Raw genomic sequence first — 22,815 nt, forward strand, 5'->3', positions numbered from 1 at the left:
CTGTTTCTGGAACTCTCTTCCTCAAAAGCAGATGGAAGCACATTGAATATTAAGGCAGAGATAGATAGATTCTTGATGAGCAAGGGGATGGAAGGGTAGACCACAGATGGGATTGTGACATTGAGGCTACAATCAGATGAGTCACGAATGGCAAAAGAGTCTCAAAGGGCCAAATGGTGTACTTCTGCTCCTAATTCATACATTCTTACAAACAGCCACTAAAAACTCTTGTTTGTGGACAACCATGCTCTCGTAAAACACACCCAGAGGATATTCAGCTGCTTGTTGATCATTTTACCCTAGTCTGATTTGGTATGACAATACGTTTGGAAACAAAATAGATCTGGTATCAACCTGCCCCAGCCGCATACTCCGAGATCTCTCGGTCACCATCAAAAACACCAGTTTGGTACAAACATTAGCTTAGAATATTCTCTCTAGTAGTACCTCACTGGGTGACGAAATCAGCTGGCGTCTGGTACAAGCAAGCTCAGCATTTGGCAGGCTCGTTCAGACTTTGGAAAGAGCATGGAGTTTCTCTCAGAACATAGATTCAAGTCTATCTGGCAGTGGTCCATAAATAACAAGAAACATGAAGCACAGTGGTTCAAGAGCTCTTCTGGTTCAAACTCATGATCACTTTCTCAAGGTCAATTAAGGATGGGCAATAAATGCTTTGCAGTGTGAAATCTATTTGCAACATCAGCTATCAAGACCAAGGTTGTTGCAAAGTGCTGCATACCTGGCACTGAGTACATGCTCATCAGAGCTCAGTAGAGCTGAGTCCATCATGTGATTCCACATGGGGGATTCCTGCACACTAAAGGCTGTACTCTACAGTCAGCTAAGCATGAGAACCAGCACTACGTGGCATCCAAACTTAGAGATAAAGACAACATGAAGCCATCTTCTGAGCTTGCAGGTTGGACCCCAAACATGGGAAAAGCAATCTTGGACAAAACCTATGAAACCTAAATGGAAAAGTCTGTTGTCAAGCAGTTTGACATTTGAGGATAATAGGCTCAAGTACCGACAGGACGAGTGACAGCAGTGCAAAGCATCTTTCCGTTCCTCTGGTACTGACTTCATATGCAATATGTGCAATTATCAGAGAATCATTGAATCCCTGCAGTGCAGAAGGAGATCATTTTCAGCCTATTGAACCCGCGCCAACAACAATTGCACCCAGTTATCGCTGTAACTCCGCGTATTTACCCTGCAAATCTCCCGACAAAAAGAGGCAATTTAGTATGGCCAATCAACCTAAGCTGCACATCGTGAGAGCGTGGGAAGAAACCGGAGCACCCGGAGAAAACCCATGCAAGCACAGGGAGAACGTGAAGACACCAGAGTCGTCCAAGGCTAGGATTTAACCTGGATTTGTGGTGCTGTGAGGCAGCAGTGCTAACCACTGTGCCACCACGTTGCCCAATGCGTTATGCAAATCAGGACTTGGCCTAACATCACAGAAGACGTCAACTAAAACGTAAACCAGTCTTTTTTCTTTGCCGCATACTCATACGTCAAAGCAACGGGAAAATCCATCCTGTCCATTCGGGGTGGGCAGATACTCCACCCACGATCAATCAATTAGAAACTTTCCAGAGACTTGAGGTAAAAGGCCTTGATGGACCAAAAAGCCCCCTTCTGTGCTGTGCTATTGTATGACTCTATTTGAACAAATTAGCTATTTACCTTCCAAACATCTACCTCACAGCTGAGTCAAAATCATGGAACTTCCTTCCTAACACTGCGACGTACCTACACCACATGGGAGAACTGTGATTCAAGAATTGTTCCCCGGTTCAAACTCGTGACCACTTTCTCAAGGCCTATTAAGGATGGGCAATAAATACTGACCTAGCCAGTAAAATGAATTTTGCAAAAAGAAGCCTGCAGTAAGTTTATTAGAATGCCTAACAAATAACCAAAAAAGTGTCACGCCTTTAGCAGTACAAAAGAAAATATCGATTGAAAAGGACAGCACATTTAGAATTTTTCACAAAAAACTAAGAGGAAAAAAATGGAACCGTCATATCAGAAAAAAAAAGTCACTTCAATCTGAGAAGACAAAATAAACAAAGTGTTCGATTGGCCTTCCCAGAACCTATAAAAACACAATCCCTGAAGGGCAAAATGCACAGGGGGAAGATCTGCTTACAGATTACTGAAAAACCAGATGAAACACAAGTCAAATGCAAAGAAAGTAGAACTAACACTTCAATAGTGACTAAAAATAATTAAAATATCAAAACAGAATATTATCAAATATCATTTATTTTTAACAAAAACATCTTACAAAATTTCCATTTATTTTCTAGTTTTTTTTAAAATCATTTATAACTATAAAAGTGAACCAACATAATACTACTAATTACAGAGGCAGAAATTTAGGGTATGGTGTGGTACGAGGGTTAATGGAATACTTTGTGGACAAACTCATTATAAATAGGCAAAATTAATAACCATAAAGAAACATGCAGCAGTACGATATGTAACCTCGGGATCGAAAAGAAAAGCACCCCCACCCCGGAATGTCAGTAATTATCTAACAATTATTCCAGTGCTCCTGCAGCAAAAGATCTATCTTGGGGAAGGGGAACTATAAGAAACAACATTGAGTCACCCTAATATAACCATTTTTGCCTCTGGGTAAGACTTGGAAAACATGGTGGGACTGGATTGAAGGTTTACATGGAAACTTTTTTTCTCCGCACGTGCTACGTAAGTCTCGAACAGCTTTTGTGTTACTGGAGTGCTTTCAGAGATACAGTTCCAGTTTTCTGTACGTGTTCTGAAAAGGACCACATTCAAACACGATTCTTTGACTGCAATTCACTGAGCAAAATGATTCATATGATTATTTATTTTAAAAACAAATCAAGTCCTAGCTCCTTCCCACGACATCAGTAAAATTAAAATTCGGCTTTGCTCAATGGCAAGACGACATTTTTTCTGATCGTATTTTAAACAGGGCTTTTAGATTTAAATATAATCGCAATTAATTTTGTTCATAATAGTTATTCCAAAATTGGCAATAGCATCTTCAACACACTTCAGCAGATAATCTAATGATTGTTTCCTGCTTAAATCTAAAAAAGCAAAATTATAAAAGATTGGTTTAGAGTTCAAACAAGTTAGTCTAGCTTTTTAGACCATAATTTCAGTGCTTTAAAAAAAACACATTTACTTGCCTGAATCAACTGCACTGAGTATTTAATTAAAGATTCATATTTTTATACCACAGATAACCACCACATGTCATTCTGCAAGTTATCGATCGCATGAAAGTGTAAAAGCAAGAATTATTTTAAAACTTTAAAATGTTGCTAACAGACAACAAAATAATCTAGGGGCTTGATGTCTAAAGTTGCTCTCTTTTTTCTTTAATTTATAACCATCAGTCTTCAATTTTGCCAGCTTTTTTGCAATCCTACTTTCTGCTTTGTTTGCAAATTTCATCGAATTTAGTCCAAAGACAAACGGACATTCTAAATTTATGAGAAAGATCTACAAATGGCAGAGATTATGTGGTGAAAAGAAAACTGCAACAGTAATGGCTCTGGAGTGACAGCAGTCCAGCATGTAAACCTCTCCCTTACCAGAACTAGCTAGTGATATTTGTGACATACAATTACATCTGTATACATTTGTAAAAGTACACAAAGAATGGTAGCCAATAGGAAGTGTGCAAAAGCTCCCAAGCTACACAAAAAAATGAAAAACAGAAAAGCAGCAGAAAATGTAGTGAAAAAATCCATTTTACGATATTCATGTTCAATAGCAGACATTTAACTTGCAAACGTTTCTAAGAATACAATTAAATTAATGAAGACATCTGCGTATCAGATGGAACAGTCTTTGGTGATACTATCTATACAAAGGCTACTTTTGATGGAACTATAACGGTTTGAAAGCTAACGCAGTAAATCACAATATATGGCTTTGTATTCTCTCCACTCCTTTGTAGGTTTAATCCCACTAACTGTGTATAGTTGTGTTATTCCAACCGGTAGGGAATTTACTTTTTATATAAAGCAATGAGACACTATGAAAAACATTGGAAATATGTTAGAAAACCTCAGAAATGTACATCTTATACAAAATAATTTGTTTCGCTTTACAGTTAACCACCTAATTATTCCCACATTGCTTTGTCAGTTTGTAACCATACACTATACATAATTCTGTCAGAATAATAAATATACAAGATTATGTACATTATAACAAGGCCCATTTTTCACATCCTTAATTATGAAATGTCTAAATGTTGATTGGAGATTCAGCACACGAGATGAACTGTGATTTCTATTAAAATAAATGAATTACAGATATAAAAACTAGGCTGAACCATTATTAACCCAAAATAAAGTGATTAAAAGGCCACACTCAGCACTCCTTCAAGTCTTCAGACATTCAAGTACCTGTGAGCAAAGGCTAACATAGCCCTGCCATTTAAAAAATAGAACTTTATTTAGAAACAAGGAGCTACCCCTTGCACGAGCACCATATGTGCCATTCACTTTAAAATACACACAGCCAATGTTTCAATTCCAAAGGTCAGCCCAGTGACCCTGTAAAAGCCATACAGGAAGTCATCCGTAAGGCATATTAACATGCAGGTATGTGCACATATTTCAATTAGCAATTCCCATTTACTTGGCAGATTTCTCCACTCCCTCCCCGTTCAGCTGACGAGGATGGAGTTCCAACATATATAAAGGGTTATCCTGTAGTGAGTATGGTTGTGTTTTTTTAAAAAAAATCTTCTTTTGCATGCTAACAGTAAACATGGCAGACGTTATTGGTGAAACCCAACCACACGCTCAGTCACGACAGCCCTAGTGCCTGTTCCTATACAAGCCTAACGGCTACCCACTCCAAACGTCGTTCACTTTTCCTAAAGCAAACTCAGCTTAAGTGGTGTAAATTAGCCTTAAATTAACTTTAGGCCAAAATTTAAGACACTCAATTGTGATTAACTGAATAGTGTTTCACTTTGTTCTTCACAGTGCTGATGAAATAATTGTTAATTGATCTTCAGCTTTCAATTCACGGACTTCTGATTTACGTCCTCCCAACAGGGTCTCGAGCCTGTCGCTCAACATTGATAAAAAGATTAAAATTCTAATGATCGTAAAGATCCGTCGATCAGTCAATAAGCTAATATCAGAAATCCTCGAGTCAGAAACGTCTGTTCGGTGCATCGTAAGGTAATAGCCAAGAGTCACCTTGCAAACGTGTTATTTACTGAGCTCAGGATGGACATTCTATAGGCTGGCTTTCATCACAATGCTGTCCAACGATTGTGTGTTTGTTAGAGTCGTTCAATGTCCCGATACTTCTTTCTCAATATGGAGACCTGGTCTTTGAAGAGAACTGGATCAAGTCTCATCTGGGAATGGACCAATGGCATGGATCCAAACCAACTTGCAAATGTGTTCATGCAGGTCTGCCGCTGAGCAAAGTGATCAGGATCAGCCCATCGGGAAGCTCTGGAGGACTGAAAGATAAAAGATCAATCACGTATTTAGCTGAATTCAAATATAGGTATGGTGCGAACAGAGCTCTCATCTATATACTATAATTAAAAACCACTACATGTAACATGCATTCAGCTCGATAACAAGAGAAAATAATAAGTACTAAGCCCGTCAACATCTGGAGAGAGAAAAGACAGGCCAATATTTCAGGAATAGGCCCCTTGTCATAGAACCCTACAGGGCAGAAAGAGATCCTTCGGCCCATCGAGTCTGCACCGACCACAAGCCCACCCAGGCCCTACCCCCATATCCCTGCACATTTACCCACTAATCCCTCTAACCTACGCATCCCAGGACTCTAAGGGGCAATTTTAGCATGGCCAATCAACCTAACCCACACGTCTTTGGACTGTGGGAGGAGCACCCGGAGGAAACGCACGCAGACACGAGGAGAACGTGCAAACTCCACACAGACAGTGACCCGAGCCGGGAATCGAACACAGGTCCCTGGAGCTGTGAAGCAGCAATGCTAACCACTGTGCTACCGTGTCAGTCCATCCCTTTTTCTTTTCTACTTGCAGTACAATCACTTCCTCTTGGACTATTAATTAAAAAAAAAACACTGTTCTCCTTCATGAAAGCATATTACTGCAGATGCTGGAATCTAAAATAACAGAAAACGCTAGAAAATTTCAGCAGGTCTGACAGCACCCGTGGAGAGAAAACAGCGCCAACGTTTTGCAGGGCTGGAGCCTAAATACACCAGCAAGGCACACTGATCTTCCAGTGAACTGGAAACCAACCCCCTCACCCCCCAAATCATCGGTAGCATCGTTATCCCCTCACAACAACGTGGGCTGTCGGCATCAGTGAATCAGGATCAGGATCCTCCCAACGAGTCCCCTGATGGGCCCTCAACATGACCCCTTCCGTGACCCATCCCTGCATCTCACCTCTTGCGTAACTGTCCACTTTCCCCAAGCCCCCTTCCAAAACAAAACCTTGCACAAGCTCCTCTCTTGCAGAGCTCCCCCTTTCTGGACATGACTTGCTCTCGTTGGTAAAACGAGGCCAGGAAGGTAGCGAACCGATTCGTGCCCTCGCCTCGCCGATCAACAGCGAGTCGGTAAGATCGGGCCCACGTCTCCTCTCTCCTTCGCAAACGTTGTTCTCAAGGTACTGGCTCCATCTCTCTGAATGCCTGACATGGAACCAGATGGTAAATACCCTGGCATTCTATATGACCCTGAGATGACCAAGGAAAACAGACGGACGTTGTTTATTTAGACTTTCAGAAGACTTTTGACAAGGTCTCACAGAAGACTACAATGTAAAGTTAAAATGCACGGGATGGCAGGTAGTGTCTTAATATAGGTAGAAAGCTGGTTAGCAGATGGGGCACAAATAGGTCTATTTCTGATCGGCAGGCAGTGACTCGTGAACCCCAACTATTCACATAATATATTAATGGTTATTAAGAGGGAACTAAATGTATTTTCCCCAAATTTGCAGATGATACAAAGTCGGGTGGGACAGTAAGCTGTGAGGAGGATGCAAAGATGCTTTACGTGATTTGGACAAACATATGCATGGCAGATGCAGTATAATGTGGATTAATGTGACGTTACCCGCTTCGGTAGCAATAATAGGAAGGGCAGATTATTTGAACGGGTGTAAATTGAGCGAGGCGGACATTCAACGATACCTCAGTGGCCTCGTGCATCAGTTACTGAAAGTAAGCGCGCAGGTACAGCAGGCAGTAGAGAAAGCAAATGGTATGTTGGCCTTCACAGCAAGAGGATTTGAGTATAGGAATAGGGATGTTTTACTGCAATTGTACAAGGCGTTGGTGAGGCCATACCTGTAGTACTGTGCGCTGTTTTGGTATCCTTATCTGAGAAAGGATGTCCTTGCTATAGAGGGAGTGCTGCAAAGGTTTACCAGGGTTGATTCCTGGGATAGCAAGTCTGTTATATGAGGAGAGACTAAGTTGGTTAAAATTTATTCATTGGAGTTAAGAGTGAGAGGAGACCTCATAAAAACTTATAAAATTCTAACAGGATTAGAGAGTATATTCAGAAAGAATGTTCTTGATGGACAGGGACTGCAGGAACTAGGGGTCATAGTTTGAGGACAAGGGGTCAACCTTTCAGGACTGAGATGAGAAAACACTTCTTCACCCAGAGAATGGTGAATCAGTGGAATTCACTACCACAGAAATTAGTCGAGGCCAAAACATTGTCCGATTTCAAGAAATCAGATATCGCTCCTGGGGCTAAAGGAATCAAGGAATGTGGGGAGGAAGGCAGGATCAGGGTATTGAATTTGATGATCAGCCGTGATCAAAATGAATAGTGGAACATGGTCAAATGGCCTACTCCTGCTTCTATTTCCTACGTTTTCTTAAACTTCCAAATATCACCTTCATCACAAAGACAGCTCAACTCCACTTTTGTATCATTGCCTGACTCCAACTTTGCATCAGCACATCTGTTGTTGAACCTCTCATCCATCCTTTTGTTACTCTAGACTTGGCAATTCCAATGTAAACCTGGTCAGCCTCTCTTCTTCCATGCTGCAAACACTTAGGATCGACCAAAACAGCAGCCCATGTCCTAGCTCATACCAAGTCACATTCACCCATCAACTATATGCTTGCTGACTTACGCTGGCTTCCAGTTTGACAATCCTTTTATTTCAAAATTCTCATCCTTGTTTTTAAATCTCTCCTTAGCTTTGCTTCTCCCACCTCTCCGTCCATCCACCTCTAGACCTACAACACTGATATCTGCACGAGTCTAATTTTGGACTCGTGAGCATTCCCGCTTTTAACGTCTCCACCAATACCGATTTCACCTGTCCAGAACCTAAGCGCTGGAATTCCCTCCCTCGGTCTCTCCAAACACTCTCTCAAAAGTTGAGTGTTTGATTTTGTTTCATTTGTTTTGTCGACATTGTTTTTGTTGGGACGTTTTAGTATATCTAAGGCCCCGTATCTAAATGTGAGCTGATGTGTCATTGCGTTTGTTTTCTCGTTTCTAACTGTGCTTTTACTAAATGATCTCTCATTCAAAGGCTTGCATATTCTTTTTGGATGTTGACTGACTTTTTTGTTTACATCTTTACATTTTTTTAAGAAAACAATTAATCCACTGTGTCAAGGTTTTTACGTTTTGTTCTCAAATTCTCCCTTTCTCTTTAAGATGCACTGAACCTTAGCGGTATCAATCCGTACAATACCTGTCTGAAACTACCCTATCGTAGCGGGCATCCGATCTTGTACTCATCTTATGTCCTGACATGTACTCCCAATCAGCAGTCACTGACTCAAAGTAGTTGTTAGACGCTGTGAGGAGGGTTTTCAGGTTTCTAAGAAAACAAACAGCTGAATTTCTTCTCTCATGTGAATGCAAGTCTTTCTATCAATCTCCAAATCTAGAAGCTGCATCAGGCGTGAAGTTTAACAAATCTTAACTCGGATCATAAAATCCACGATGTCTGGATTCCTTCACTTTTAGCAAAATTAAGTTACCTGCTGCATCATTGTCTCTTTATACTGCTTTTTCTGAGTGACTTTAACAGGTGGCAGCTTAGTAACAGCTGAAACCAAAAAGTTCATCAATATGTCTTCACAATTGGCCAGTTGGTCCACCATGTTTTTCAGACTGGAAGGCAGGTAATGAGTATACAGGTAATGGTAGTACCTACAACAATAAAATCAGAAGTCATGACTTAATCATAAATGTCTAAAATGCATATAATTACTTCTAAAACTTTAGAACTGTGGCTACCTAGTTGCTTATTTTATATAAAGGAGTTAAATCATTCATAATTCTTGTACTTTACGCAAGTATAATTCAATAATCTGGTTGAAATTCAGAAGGGAGAATACCCAAGACTGTTTCCTCAGCAGCAACGTCAGAGATCCATAACCACTGATGGAATCGCTCTGACGTAATGTTACTGATATCAGTTAAGAACCACTTATAAGCGGAATTATCAAAGAAACACATCAAAGTAACTTACGGGGTAAAGGGACGGAGAGGCAGGAGAAGCGGTGAATGGTGAAGAACATTAATGATAACTTTAGTGTTTAAAGTTTAAGATTGAAACGTTTATTCCAAAGCTTCAAAAGTGCAAAGCAGAAACTAATTTGGGCAACATCGTCACTGAATAATTCACAAGTGTAGAAAAGAAAAATGAAATTCGTGTTGCGTTGTTAACTGTAATTTCACTGATAAGTGGTTGATTTAATAAATGAAAATAGCAATATTAAGTAATTTCAAAGCTCTACCTCAAATAGGCTTGCAATTTTCTTTGAGCAGTTTTCAATTAAAAAATGTAACTTGAACAACGAACTATAAGACAGGTTACATTTTAACTTGAACTTCCAACAATACGCTAGCCAAATGTGACACAGGAACGTCATTTGATTTAAAATGCAACAGTAATGATCAACTGAAACTCTGCAGATGAACTGAAAGTTAGCACAACTGTTTCCAGATTGTAATAAATCCTGCATCTGCTTACTTATACCAGAGCTGATTTGCAGTGCTTATTTAACAGTGACAAAATCAGTGGGGACGGATGTTCGTAGCTGTTGCGTTCAGCAGTTAGATGATTTACGATAACCTGATGAACATATATTGAACTCAACAAACGCAACGAAAATCTTGTTCTTCATTCTCAAAGTCACTACAGATATCAGGCAGTATCTAACTAGCTTGCATCTTGCATTTGTGATTACCCATATCTTGTATTAATCCTATCTGTAGTGAAGCATTTGAGGGGGCCATCATTACAGTCCCCATCACAAACTATTCTCATTTACCCTGGACAGTCACTGACATTGAGTAAACCATTTCTCATTATGATTCTTGTCAATTACAAAGGCACTGCATAAACCATGTTTAATGTGCTATTTTGAAACATTTAGCAGCTGTTTGCGCCTTGTTCAAGGGTGATTCCTTGTCATTAAGGGCTGTGGTTGTTTTTGTGAATTTGTCTGCTGTTGCAGTGTGCTTCGTTAGATCTGTTTCCCAAATCTAAAGCATTGCAAGAGAAAGCAACATATCTAAGACAACAATCTTCAGTTCATTCCTTGTAACAAAGTTTATAAGGATTATGGCACAAAATGCAACTTTTAATGATTGATTGGTCTTAATAAAAACACTTTCTCTCCCTCATCAGATTTCATAGGAAGAACTCTAATAAGTTTATGAGATTGTTAATCAACTTTTGTCAGTTTCCCACCCAGTGCCTAGAGGAAAATAACATTTTCAATTAAAGTTTAATTGGCACCAAAAGGAGAGCTTTGCAAAAATATAATAATCATTTACAGAAAAACATTATTCCTACAATGCAGTTAGGACTCTTGCCTCATCTCTGGTTTGAACAGAAGGGCAATTTATTGCTTCCTGTTTCACAACGATAAAATCTTGATTTTAAAATTTATGAATACTGGCTACATTCCCTGTACCTGATTCTAACATTGCATTCCTCACTCTGGAGAACAATCTCAGCTTATCTCACCTCTTTGTATGACTGAAGTCCCTAACTTGCTAAACTTCCTCTCCATTCTCTGCAACTCTTTGAGATCCTTCCTAAAGTGCGGTGTATCCAGAACCGTACACAATACTTCAGCTGAAGCAGAACTTAAATTTGTAAAAAGTTTAGAATGACTTCTTTGGTTTTGTATTCAATGGGCCGATTAAAAAAATCCATTCTCCTAACTGCCCTGCAGCCTTCAAAGATTTATGAATATGTGCCTTAAAAGAAAGAAATAAAACACTCTGCCATAATTGGGTAATGACTTGCTGGATTCCACATATGGTAGGATTCAGCTTTGTGGAAAAACATACAAATATTCATTATAAGAAAGGGAGTTTAAAAATGTTTTACTGCCTATGTACGTACTTGTGGTAGATAGCAGCGCCTGTTAGGACCATGGAGTAATCATTGGTCCATTTAGATGTATATCCCCATCTTTCCTTTGTGCTGTCCCAGAAATGACTGCGAGCTGGATATCCTACAATTCTCTCAGGGAAGCTTTGCCACACGATGAAGGCAAAATCCACCTAAAATAGATGAAGCCAAAGTAAATGTATTACAACATTAAGATTAACCAACCTTCAGAATAATGACGGAAGAGGAAATACTAAATTTGTGTGCAGATAAATCACGAGGGCTATAATCTTCATTTTTGTAAAATTTAAAGTAGACAAAGATAGCTGTCACCAAACTGACATTAAAACAAATATTCAATTCTTAGGGAAACTGGTACAATATTGTTGATGTCCACGGATCTATTTTTGACCTCCTCCTATTTCTCTCGATGATATAATTGGAACTGTCAGTTTCCACACGTACGTTGACGACACGCTCACTTTACGTTCATCAGTTTTACCCCATTATCCATCTACTGTCTCCAAACGATCGGATTGATTACGTCTTTCACGAGTACCGGATGAGCAGAAACTTATTATAATCGGCTCCAGTTAAGCGATACATTGATTTTAAAATTCTCATCCTCGTTTTTAAATTCTTTCATGGCCTGATAAGTCTGTCTCTCTCTCTGCAATCTCCTCCAGTCCTTGAACCCTGACAGATATCTCCTCTAACTCTAGCCTCTTGAGCATCCTCAATTTTTACCGATCTAGCAATGTTCTAGCTTTCAGGTGCCTGAGTTCCAAGTTCTGGAATTCACTTCCAAATCCTATCCTTCTCATTACCTTGCTTTTTCCTCCCCCCTGGTTTTTAGGAGGAGCCTGTGAATGTGGTCTATTCGGACTTTCAGAAGGCTTTCAGCAAAGTCCTGCATAAGAGATTAGGGTGTCAAAGTAAAGCTTGTGGCAGTGTATCGAGACGGATAGAAAACTGATTGGCAGGCAGGAAACAAAGAATAAGAATAAATGGGTCTTTTTCCAAACGGCAGGCAGTGACTAGTAGGGTATTGCAGGGACCCCAGCTACTCACTGTCTATATTAATGATTTAGATGAGGGAAATTTGCACATCATGACGTGAAGCTGGGTGGGAGGGTGAGCTGTGAGGAGGATACAGGGATTCTTAAGTGTGATTTGGACAAGTTGAGTGAGTGGCAAGGCAGATGCAGTATAAATGGATAAATGAGAGGCTATTCACTTTGCCAGCAAAAACAGGAAAGCAGATTACTATCTGAATGGCCATAAATTAAAAGAGGGGAATATTCAATGAGACCTGGGTACCCTCGTACACCAGTCATTGAAGGTAAGCATGCCAGTGCAGCAGGTGGTAAAAAAGGCAAATGGTAAGTTGGCCTTCACAGTGAGAGGATTCGAGTACAGGATGCAATTAAACAGGACCTCGGTGGGGCCACAACTGGAATAGTGTGTGCAGTTTTGGTCTCCTTATCTGAGGAAGGATGTTCTTGCTCTAGAGGGAGTGCATAGAAGGTTTACCAGACTGTTTCTTGGGATGACGAGACTGACGCACGAAGAGAGATTCAGTTGGCTCGGATCGTGTTCGCCGCAGTTCAGAAGAATGAGGGGGGATCTCACAGAAACTTATAAAATTCTAACAGGATGAGGCAGGGTAGATGGTGAAGGACGTTCCCGATGGTGGGGGTGCCCAGAACCACGGGTCACAGTCTGAATATACAGAAACGGTCAGCCTATGGAAGTGGCCACCACAGAAAGCAGTTGAAGCCAAAACATTGAAAGTTTTTAAGAAGTAGATAGATATAGCTCTTCAGGCGAAGGGGTTCAAAGGATATGGGGGAAGGCAGGTTCAAGCTATTGAGTTAAACGGTCAGCCGTGATCCACGACAAATGACGGATCAGGATCGAAAATCCAAACGGCGGCCTCCTGCTCCTGTTTTCTATGTTTCAACGTTAACCAAGCTTTTTGTCCTACTATTGCTTTGTGTGTCATATTTTGTTTTATAATGCTTCTTTGAAGTGTCTTGAGACAGTTTTATTGGATTACAGGTACCACACAAACACAATTCATCAATTCTCACCCTCTATTTCAGAGTATAATTCATACCACTGTCCAATTTTTCATGCGATGTAGACATCGCTACCTAGGCCAACATTTTCACCGTCTATCTTTAATTGTCCATGAATAAGTGGTTGTGAACTACCTTTTTGAATCGCTGCAGTGCATGTGATTTAGGTATACCCACAATGTTGTTAGGGAGGGAGTTCCAAGATCTTTTACATGAACTGCTTCAACATCTAAGGAGTTGCGAATGGTGCTGAATATTGTCAAATATCTGTAAACATTCCTATTTTTGACCTTTGTGCTAGTTATAACTCCAAATCACTGGAGGTTTCACCTCTGATTCCCATTGACTGATATTTTACTCAGGTTCTTAGATGCCACACTTAGTCAAATGCTGCCTTGATGTCAAGGGCATTTCTCACCTCGAATTCCGCTCTTTTGTCCAGAAGAACGCAAGAACATAAGAAATAGGAGCAGGAGTAGGCCATCTAGCCCTTCGAGCCTGCCCCGCCATTCAATATGATCGTGGCTGATTTGAAGTGGATCAGTTTCACTTTCTTGCCTGCTCCCCATAACCCTTAATTCCCTTATTGATCAGAAATCTATCTACCCGTGACTTAAACATATTCAACGAGGTAGCTTCCACCACTTCAAATGGACAGAGAATTCCAGAGATTCACTACCCTCAGAAGAAGTTCCTCCTCAACTCTGTTCTAAACTGCAGCCCCCACCCACCCCAAAACCCCCCCACTCTTATTTTGAGACTGTGCCCTCTAGTTCTGGTTTCTTTTCTAACTGGAAAGAATCTCTCTACCACTACTCCATCTAGCCCCTTCATTATCTTGTAGGTCTCTATAAGATCCCCCCTCAGCCTTCTAAACTCCAACGAGTACAGGCCCAATCTACTCAATCTCTCCTCATAAGCTAACCCCCTCATCTCTGCTATCAGCCTGGTGAACTTTCTCTGTACTTCCTCCAAGGCCAATTTATCCTTTCGCAAATAAGGGGACCAAAACTGCACACAGTACTCCAGTTGCGGCCTCACCAGTGCCTTGTACAGTTGCAGCAAGACCTCCCTGCTTTTATATTCTATCCCCCTCGCAATAAAGGTCAACTTTCCATTCACCTTCTTGCAGGCTGCACCTGCAGAGTGAGTTTTTGCTATTCGTGCACAAGGGCCCCCAGGTCACTCTGCACAGTAGCATGCTGCAACTCCTCACCATTTAAATAATATTCCATTTTACTATTATTATTTCTTCCAAAGTGGATAACCTCACATTTGCCAACGTTATACTCCATCTGCCAGGTCCTCGCCCACTCACTCAGCCTATCCAAATCAAGCTTGGACCAAGACTGTATTGCGATTAGAAGCCGAGTGGCCTTGACAGAACCCAAACTGAGCCTTGGTGAGCAGGTTGCTGCTACGTATGTGCCATTTGATTGCATGATTGACAACAGTTCCCATCATTTTGCTGATTATCAAGAGTAGGCTGAGGGGGTGGTAATTGACAAGTTGGATTTGTCCTGCGTTTTGTGGATAGGATATACCTGGACGCCATTCCACATTGCTGGGTAAATGCCAGTATTGTAGCTGTACTGAAGCAGCTGGCTAAGGGCACAGTTAGTTCTGGAGCATAAGCTTTCAGTATGAAAGCTGAAATATTATCTGGGGCCATAACCTTTTCAGTACTGAGAGCCTTCAGTCATTTCTTTACGTTACGAGGAGTGAAATGAATTGGCTCAACACTGGCATCTGTAATGCAGGGGGCCGAGATGATCAACAACTTGGCATCTCTAGCTGAAGACCGTTGCAAATGCTTCATCCTCGACTTTCCACGTGCTGGACTCCTGCGTCACTGAGTACAGGGATCTTTGTGAAGCTGCCTCCTCAAGCTTGTTTAATTATCCACCGCTATTCATGGCTGAATGTGGAAGACCCCTCCTAGATAAGGTGTGTGAACAACATTGAGAAGAGAGAGCTTGGTTGAGATGCCCTCCACAGTTGGCTAGTACACTGTGATGCTCACCCACGAAACTCATGTATAAAAGCGTCCACTTGAGTGAGGCAATGTGCATCTTCTCAAAGGCAATCAATTATGGGCCAATGACACTCATAGCCCATGAAAGAGTATAATATAAAACAGCATGGAATCAACTTCATTCGTACAGGAGGAAAATAATTCTCAACTATAGGGAATTTTAAAACCTGTACATGGAATAAAAGATGCCATCAGATTGCTAACTGTAGTGACACACAACTGCAGCCTCCTCCCCACTGATACATAAGTTTTATTCAAACTCACGTGTGAAACAACTATAGCTATTATAGATACATTTGAATATAGTGTTTTATGAAAAACTAAGTTCACAAAACATTATACTGGTGCAAGATACATTTAATCATTTGTTACTTATTGCACTTCAATCTCACAACTTCAACATTTAAAGCAAAAATGAATGACGCTTTTAGACGTACGATTTTAACAATAGTGTTCAATTCTCCTGGAAGAGTTGGGGAGCTGGGAAAGAAATCGATTTATCTGCATAACTAAAACAGCAAAGTAATTAAGGACAAAATAATTGTCGTTAATTATTTTGGATTACCACTGCTTAATCCGCCTGAGAGTCTCCATATACAAAACCTACGAATGTTGATAGGTCAGCAATAAGGTTTTAATTAACAATATTCCTCCCATTGCTAAAATCCAACCAATTTCATCTACATGATAACGTCACTCAAATGAGCTATCTTCAAAGATGTATTGACAACAGACTTACTGTAATTAAGGTAAGGAAAGAGGATTGTGGATGACTGACTTTTTTGTAACGGTTACATAATAAAATTGTTGCTGACATCCAATAATTAATTATTCAGAGAACTCATCACAATTAAATTTAAATAGAAAAGCCTTCTTTTTGCATTTGGCTCTTCCCTTCAAAACATTTTCTAAATTAATCCTCTGATGGAGAGTTAATTATGGATAGTATGACATGCTTTAAAGTAACCTCTTGGCTAAACAAAGTACCCTTTTCATATTGGCTTTGCTTTGAAAAACAGTTTCAAAGAGTAGAATCTACAATTGAATTATTTTTGTTGCAGTGACTACATCACAGTGTGCAACAGTCGCCCACTCGGAAGTATGGACCTTGCCCTAATTTTTGTTCCATCCTTTTTGCAGCAGCATCCATTTTGCAAATAGTCATCTGCAGCTTTGTACTGAGGAAAAACATCCCCATTTTAAGAATGGTGGCTTCCAAAAATTAAAACAAAAGGTCTTTCTAGATGAATTAATGAACAATCATACTGCACGTTGTAGTAATGTCCTCAGATTACAAAATCGTATCTTTTCCATGACAATGCTGATGTCCATCTGGTCAACGGCTGGATTACAATTTGCCCTCAGAACTCCTGACCAGAGACAGAAAAATACGTCTAGGATTCCTGATAATTACAGTTTAGTGACCCACTGGTGAAAGTGCATAGCCAGATGCAAGTAGGAGCAGGAATGGACACATGCTCTGATGAAGGGTCAACCAGTCTTGAAACGTTGGCTCTATTCTCTCCACACAGATGCTGCCGGACCTGCTGAGATTTTCCAGCGTTTCCTGTATTTGTTATGGACTCGGTTCTGATGACTTCCCATGATGATTTAGGGGTGAGGGAGTGTGCACGTGTGGTGTGAGTGTGCACGTGTGGTGAAAGTGTGCACATGTAGGAACAGTGGGTGTATGTGGGGGGGATTAAGACTGTGTGGATGGGGGCAATGGTGAAAGAGAGTGAGGTGGAAGAATGTGTCTTAAAGTTTGGCTCACTCCCAGTACCTAGATTCTCAATCATCCTCCCATGCCTCTTAGCCACTCTCTGCATGAGGGTGACTGAGTGAGCACCGAGTCTGGAAGTGAGCCAGAAAAAAAAACACAATTATGCACTGATACTCTGCTTTATCTATTATTCATTGTTTTCTTGCTTAGCATGATGTTTCTTTTTATACCTTTTTTTGGAATTCACGTTCAATGTTACGCCAAACTTTATCTTTCGAAAAGCTTATTGGCCCCTTGAGTGAGAAATGAGGACCCCCACACACACAGTTTGGGCAAGCTTGCTCTACACCCTTAGTGGGTAGAATAGACATGGTGAAGCCTTGAAAACAAAAAAAATCGCATGCATAAAACTGGTGTCCAATTTTCCAAAATGCAAATTCACCTCGATACGCCATGAACCCATTGCTTTCTCTATCAGCGCATCAGAAAATATTTAGGCTACAAAATTAAAACTCCCCCATACAACCCTGGTTTTGATGTTACAGGAACCAGATAGGAAAAAAATTGACAATGACCTGCTTCTGACAACATCAGACAATGTCTGCACCGATCACTACATCCTATAGGGTGATCTTGTGAGCACGTCAGAAGCAGTCCAAGCAGATAGTAATGTTAATCAATGCCGAACGTATGAATTAAGAGTAGACGACCATTTGGCCCCTTGAGCCTGCTGTGCCATTTGATATCATCACTGATCTGGTTTTGGTCTCTTTTCTGTGCCCTTGTTTACTCCTTATACCCTCCGACTCCCTTATCAATCCAGAATCCGTCTAACTCAGTCTTAAAAACATTCGGATCCCAGCCTCCACTGTTGCCTGGGGAAGAGAATTCTACAGACTCGTGACCATCAAAATACTATTCCTCATCTCCGGCTTAAATAGGAAACCTTAATTGTAATTGTGTTCCCTTGTTCTGGTTTCGCTTATAGGAGAAAACATCCTGTCAGCATCCACCTTGTTAAGTTTCCTCTGGACTCTATATACCTCAACAAGATAATCTCTCAATCTTCAAAACTCTAACGGATACAGCCAAACTTGTCCAACCTTTCCTAACAAGATAAACCCCAGAATCAGGTGAGGAACCAGCTTCTAATACAATCATATCTTTTGAGCAAGGAGACCAAAACTGAACACTGTATTCCAGGCTGTAGTCTCAAAAATGCTCTGTACAACCACAGCATAATCTCCCTACTTTCGTATCTCATTCCCCTGACAATAAACAATCCATTTGCTTTCCTTATGACTTCTTGTACCCGATATTTGATGCAACTCATGTCCAAGGACACCCAGATCTCTCTGTACCACAGAGTTCTGGAATTTCTCTCCATTTAAATACTAAGCTGTTTTTCTATTCTTCCTTCCAAAGTTCCAACTTTCAATTTTTTTCCACTCACCTAACTTTATCTATATCTCTTTTCTTATGCTCTCGTTACAAATTACTGTTATCTTTGCATCATGAGCAAATCACCCAAGACTGGGTCAAGGCCTCAGCAAACATGATCCCTGTGGCATTCCGCTAGTTAGTTTGCCAATGCGAAAACGACCCATTTATCCCTACTCTTTTCCTGTTAACTAATCAATCCTTTATCCATGGTATTATGTTGGTCCCTATACTTAGCTGCATGATGGCCCCCACCTGCAACGTGAGAACGTTACCGCACGACTTTCAAGCAAAGTGCTGCTGCAGAGTTGGTGGAAGTGCTATTGCTACTGGAAAGGTTGAAGAAGTTCTTTCAGTCAGAACAGAGGTGCTGGACCTTTGCAAGGTGTGGCTTGGTTTTGGAAAACCTCAGTATACCACATGCTCTCAGTTATAGGGGCTATGGTTGAAGTTCCTCTTGGGTTGTAGTAATGCAGGGAGTGGCATCAGACAGAAGCTGTCCGCTTATTGTCTGCCTTGTGGTTGCCTTTGTCTGGCCTAGGGCTACTGCATGACCGGTGGAAGGCTGCTGACTTTCTACAGAGAGGCAAAAGCATGCAAATCGTCTCAACTGGATACACCCTCGAGCATCTGGTTTATGACTGCATTTCCTTGACATGGACATCAGAAGTCTGGCTGAAAAGCAACATGGGCACGGGTGGAACGACAGTAGTGGGAAGACAATCTGTCACCCTCCAGTGGAGGAAGTGGCATCATGGTATTGTCACTGAACTAGTAATCTAGAAACCCAGGGTGATGCTCTGTGAATCCAGGTTCAAATCCCATTATGGCAGATGGTGAAATTAGAATACAAAAAAAATCCTGAAATTAAAAGTCTAATAATGACCAAGAAACCATTGTTAATTTTCGTTAAAATCTAGCTGGTTCACTAATGACCTTCAGGGAAGGAAACTTGCCATCCTTATCCAGTCTGGCCTACATGTGACTCCAGATCCACAGCAATGTGGTTGACTCTTAAATGCTCCAAGGGATGAACAGTAGAACAGTGACACTCACATCCCATGAACGAATAAAAATAAATCCTGAAAACAGACAGCAAGATTGTCTACCGTGGAGCCTCTAACCATTCCCCTGGGCTAATGCCTCAGAAACGCTAGCAAACTGTTGGAGCGCAGACTGGTAAACTGCTGAGAGATTCTACACGTCCCACTAAGCACAGTATCAATAGCCACAATGGCCATAATCTAAGTATGCATGGCACCAAGCTCGACTTGCACGTCGACAAGCAGAAATCTCTCTCAGCTTCCACTGCAGTAATCGGTGGCTTCAACCTGTGCTACAATGGAGTTCAGGCATCTGCCGTCAGATTCTGCACAACAACTGGATGTGTGATTCTGGGAATGACAGGCTCCTAGTTCAGTACCATGTTGGAGGTGGATTCATCCATGTTCTTTGACAGTGTCAATAGGCTCAATGGCAGTTTCCCAATGCACCCAAGCAGCCCTTTCTCCTATAGGTTACTCCATCAAAGTCTTCATCGGTCCAAAGTCCAGTGTTGTCCACTATTCTAGCCATTGGCCGCGTATGATTAATTGGGAATTCAGATTTGACTAATTGCATTTTTGATAAATGTACAATTAAAAATGTCGTTGGGCATATGATCTGAATACACATTTGTTTTGCTTTCTTAATCACTGAATGATGGTTGATGCCTATTAAGTATACATATAAAATACCTTTACCTGTATTGAATACGCGCAAAACATTTTCTACTGAAGCTACTGCACGTGGTTTAAAGGCTGATGCCATAGAAATACCTGTGGCAAGTCAGTGGACACACTGCTCTAAAATATACACAATGCCAGGATCTGAGTTGGTGGCTGCGAATAACAGATCAAGCAATGGTGCATTTTTCTCAAAGGTCAGCTCTTTCTCAGCTACCACTCTCTGGCCAGGTGGCAGTTCTTGAGTTTCTGAAATTTCTGCCATTGAGGTGGGAAGCTTAAGATGGTAAATTTCTCTACTTGGCAGATCCATTCCCTTTAAAAAAAAAAGCCCTTGCCTGCCATAATTCTATTCTTTGGAGACAAGGAAGGACGTGGCTGGGTCTTCCATTTTAAAACACCTCTCGAGTCAGCCTGACTCCGTTAAAATCCAGGCCGATGTCCGTGCCTATTCTTCGACAGAGCTATCCAAAACCAATTTCTTAACTTGCCTTTTCCATTTATTTTTTTTCCTGTTTTAGATATTTACACACTTTTCCCTTACAAGATGCAAGTTTTTCTGTCTTGATTCTCTGTGATAAACATGCTCCAACATAAAATGCTTCTCCAAATCTCACTCTACAGAAGATATAAAGAAAATTCTGGTGTGCAGGATGTTATTTATCAATTATATTGTCCATTTAACTGAGTTTCATTGCAAGAGTGACACAGAATCAAAATAAATCTGCAATGAATTGTTCCAAATTTGCTATCAAAACTTCATTATGATTCAAATAAAGCTTGACAATTGCAAAGACCATTCCTTGCATTTGGAGGAGAATTAACAGCAAAACTGGATGTATGCAACATGACTACGTTGCTCAATTTTGCCACAAGCTGCCTTTGGCCCAACGTATTTGTAAACCATTCATACAGTCTCTAGAAATTGAAGTTATACAAATTATAAATCCTAAATATAACTTTAAATATAGAACATTTAACAAATCTTGTTCAGTAATGACAATTCATTGCACTGGTACATGTTTATATTGTGATGCAGCAGGCATCGATAGCTGAGAGTGACATGTTGGATGCACCCAAGGATCCTTTCCTAACCACCACTGTGTGTAAGTGCATAGGCAACAAATGTCAGCAGGTAATCGCAAACATCTCAACCTAGCTTAATCCTGACTTGCTCAATACCTGCACAGGTGCTTTCCAGTAGAGGACACCTAATAACAATTAGGAACAGGAATCTTAGCTCAATTATTCTCTCCTTAGCACAGGTGCACTGAAGACAATTGCAGCGCCCCCATCTCCACCTCGGATGAGATCAGCTGACTCAATGCACGGCAATTAACGCTTCTTGATCTGCAAGACTTTCCAAACACGGCAGTGCATTTACAAACTGAGCTAATACATTTAATATAATCAAATATCTTACTTCAGTGGTTGAAAGAACAGTGTCTTCATCAAGGCTAAGCACTGCATGCGTACTGATGGCATCATATGGAAGAAAACGGCTACTCATAACCTGCAAATAATGCAGAAAAAAGTGGATAACTAGTTTGGCATCTTCAAGGTGGCAAACGTAAGACCAGTGCAGATTGATATTATCACACGCATTGGATAACATCTCTGCTGAAACTACATTCACACATTCTAGCGCTGATGGCTCTATTTTAAACACAGCTGTGTTCTCCTCATATCTCCAGAAAGTATCTCCTTCACACAAAATGCAGACAGAATCTATCAATCATTGCCAAATTATTCTAAACAAGTGGTAACATGTAACGTTATTTAACTTAAGTCACAAGATAAAGATTTACTAAAAGTTGGCAATCGTAGGAAACTGCACATTGGCTTTCTCCATGAAGAGGAAGCATCCTTTCGATTCTACAAATGACAACAGTCATTATAATTGCTGTGCCCCATGCAGCTGCATAATTTTGGGAACTTTAAATGCTCGGCATTTCCAACAAATTTTTAAACACGTGCATCAAATGTAAGCCAATATTCTTTTAAATTTACTTCTGCATATAATAATAGGATTCCTGGTACAACGTGTACAGTGTTGATAATCAAGTTTAGTCTCAATCGTAGAATCCCTCCAGTGTGGAATGAAGTCATTCGGCCCATCAAGTCCCTGGCCCTGTGAAACAGTAGTGCTAACCATTCTGCCATCCTTAAGTGCCACCAAGCCCTAATTGAGGCACAAAGGAGCGACAAATTTGGATTTCCACCAGATATGTTCTCGTGCAAACTGTGAAATGGTTATTCTTGGTACTTCAGTTTTTAAACAGTTTTATATTTTTTGAAAATAAGAATCTCGCCAGAAAGCTGTGAATGAGGGACTAATTATATAATTTTCCCCAATTTTTCTCAACATGACTCCTAAGGAAATTGAACTCTGCTAAAATACAGATGCTTGGGCACCAGCAGTCAC

General features: G+C 40.6%; 1 protein-coding gene across 1 annotated transcript in view; it reads right to left on the reverse strand.

The window, feature by feature from the left end:
• Positions 1 to 2,259: 2,259 nt before the first annotated feature.
• The window catches only part of LOC145346413 (exostosin-1-like), a 184,108-nt gene continuing 163,552 nt past the window's right edge, over positions 2,260 to 22,815 (reverse strand). Inside the window, exons 8-11 of the mRNA XM_080193577.1 lie at positions 21,814 to 21,903; positions 11,400 to 11,560; positions 9,016 to 9,187; positions 2,260 to 5,503 (exon numbers count right to left, since the gene is read on the reverse strand). Coding sequence (XP_080049703.1) covers positions 5,318 to 5,503; positions 9,016 to 9,187; positions 11,400 to 11,560; positions 21,814 to 21,903 — 609 coding nt within the window. The 3' untranslated portion in view covers positions 2,260 to 5,317. The remainder of the gene's footprint in view (positions 5,504 to 9,015; positions 9,188 to 11,399; positions 11,561 to 21,813; positions 21,904 to 22,815) is intronic.

This window comes from Carcharhinus amblyrhynchos, chromosome 8, assembly GCF_965287045.1.
Source record: "Carcharhinus amblyrhynchos chromosome 8, sCarAmb.v2.hapA, whole genome shotgun sequence".
In the NCBI taxonomy this organism is placed as follows: Eukaryota; Metazoa; Chordata; class Chondrichthyes; order Carcharhiniformes; family Carcharhinidae; genus Carcharhinus; species Carcharhinus amblyrhynchos.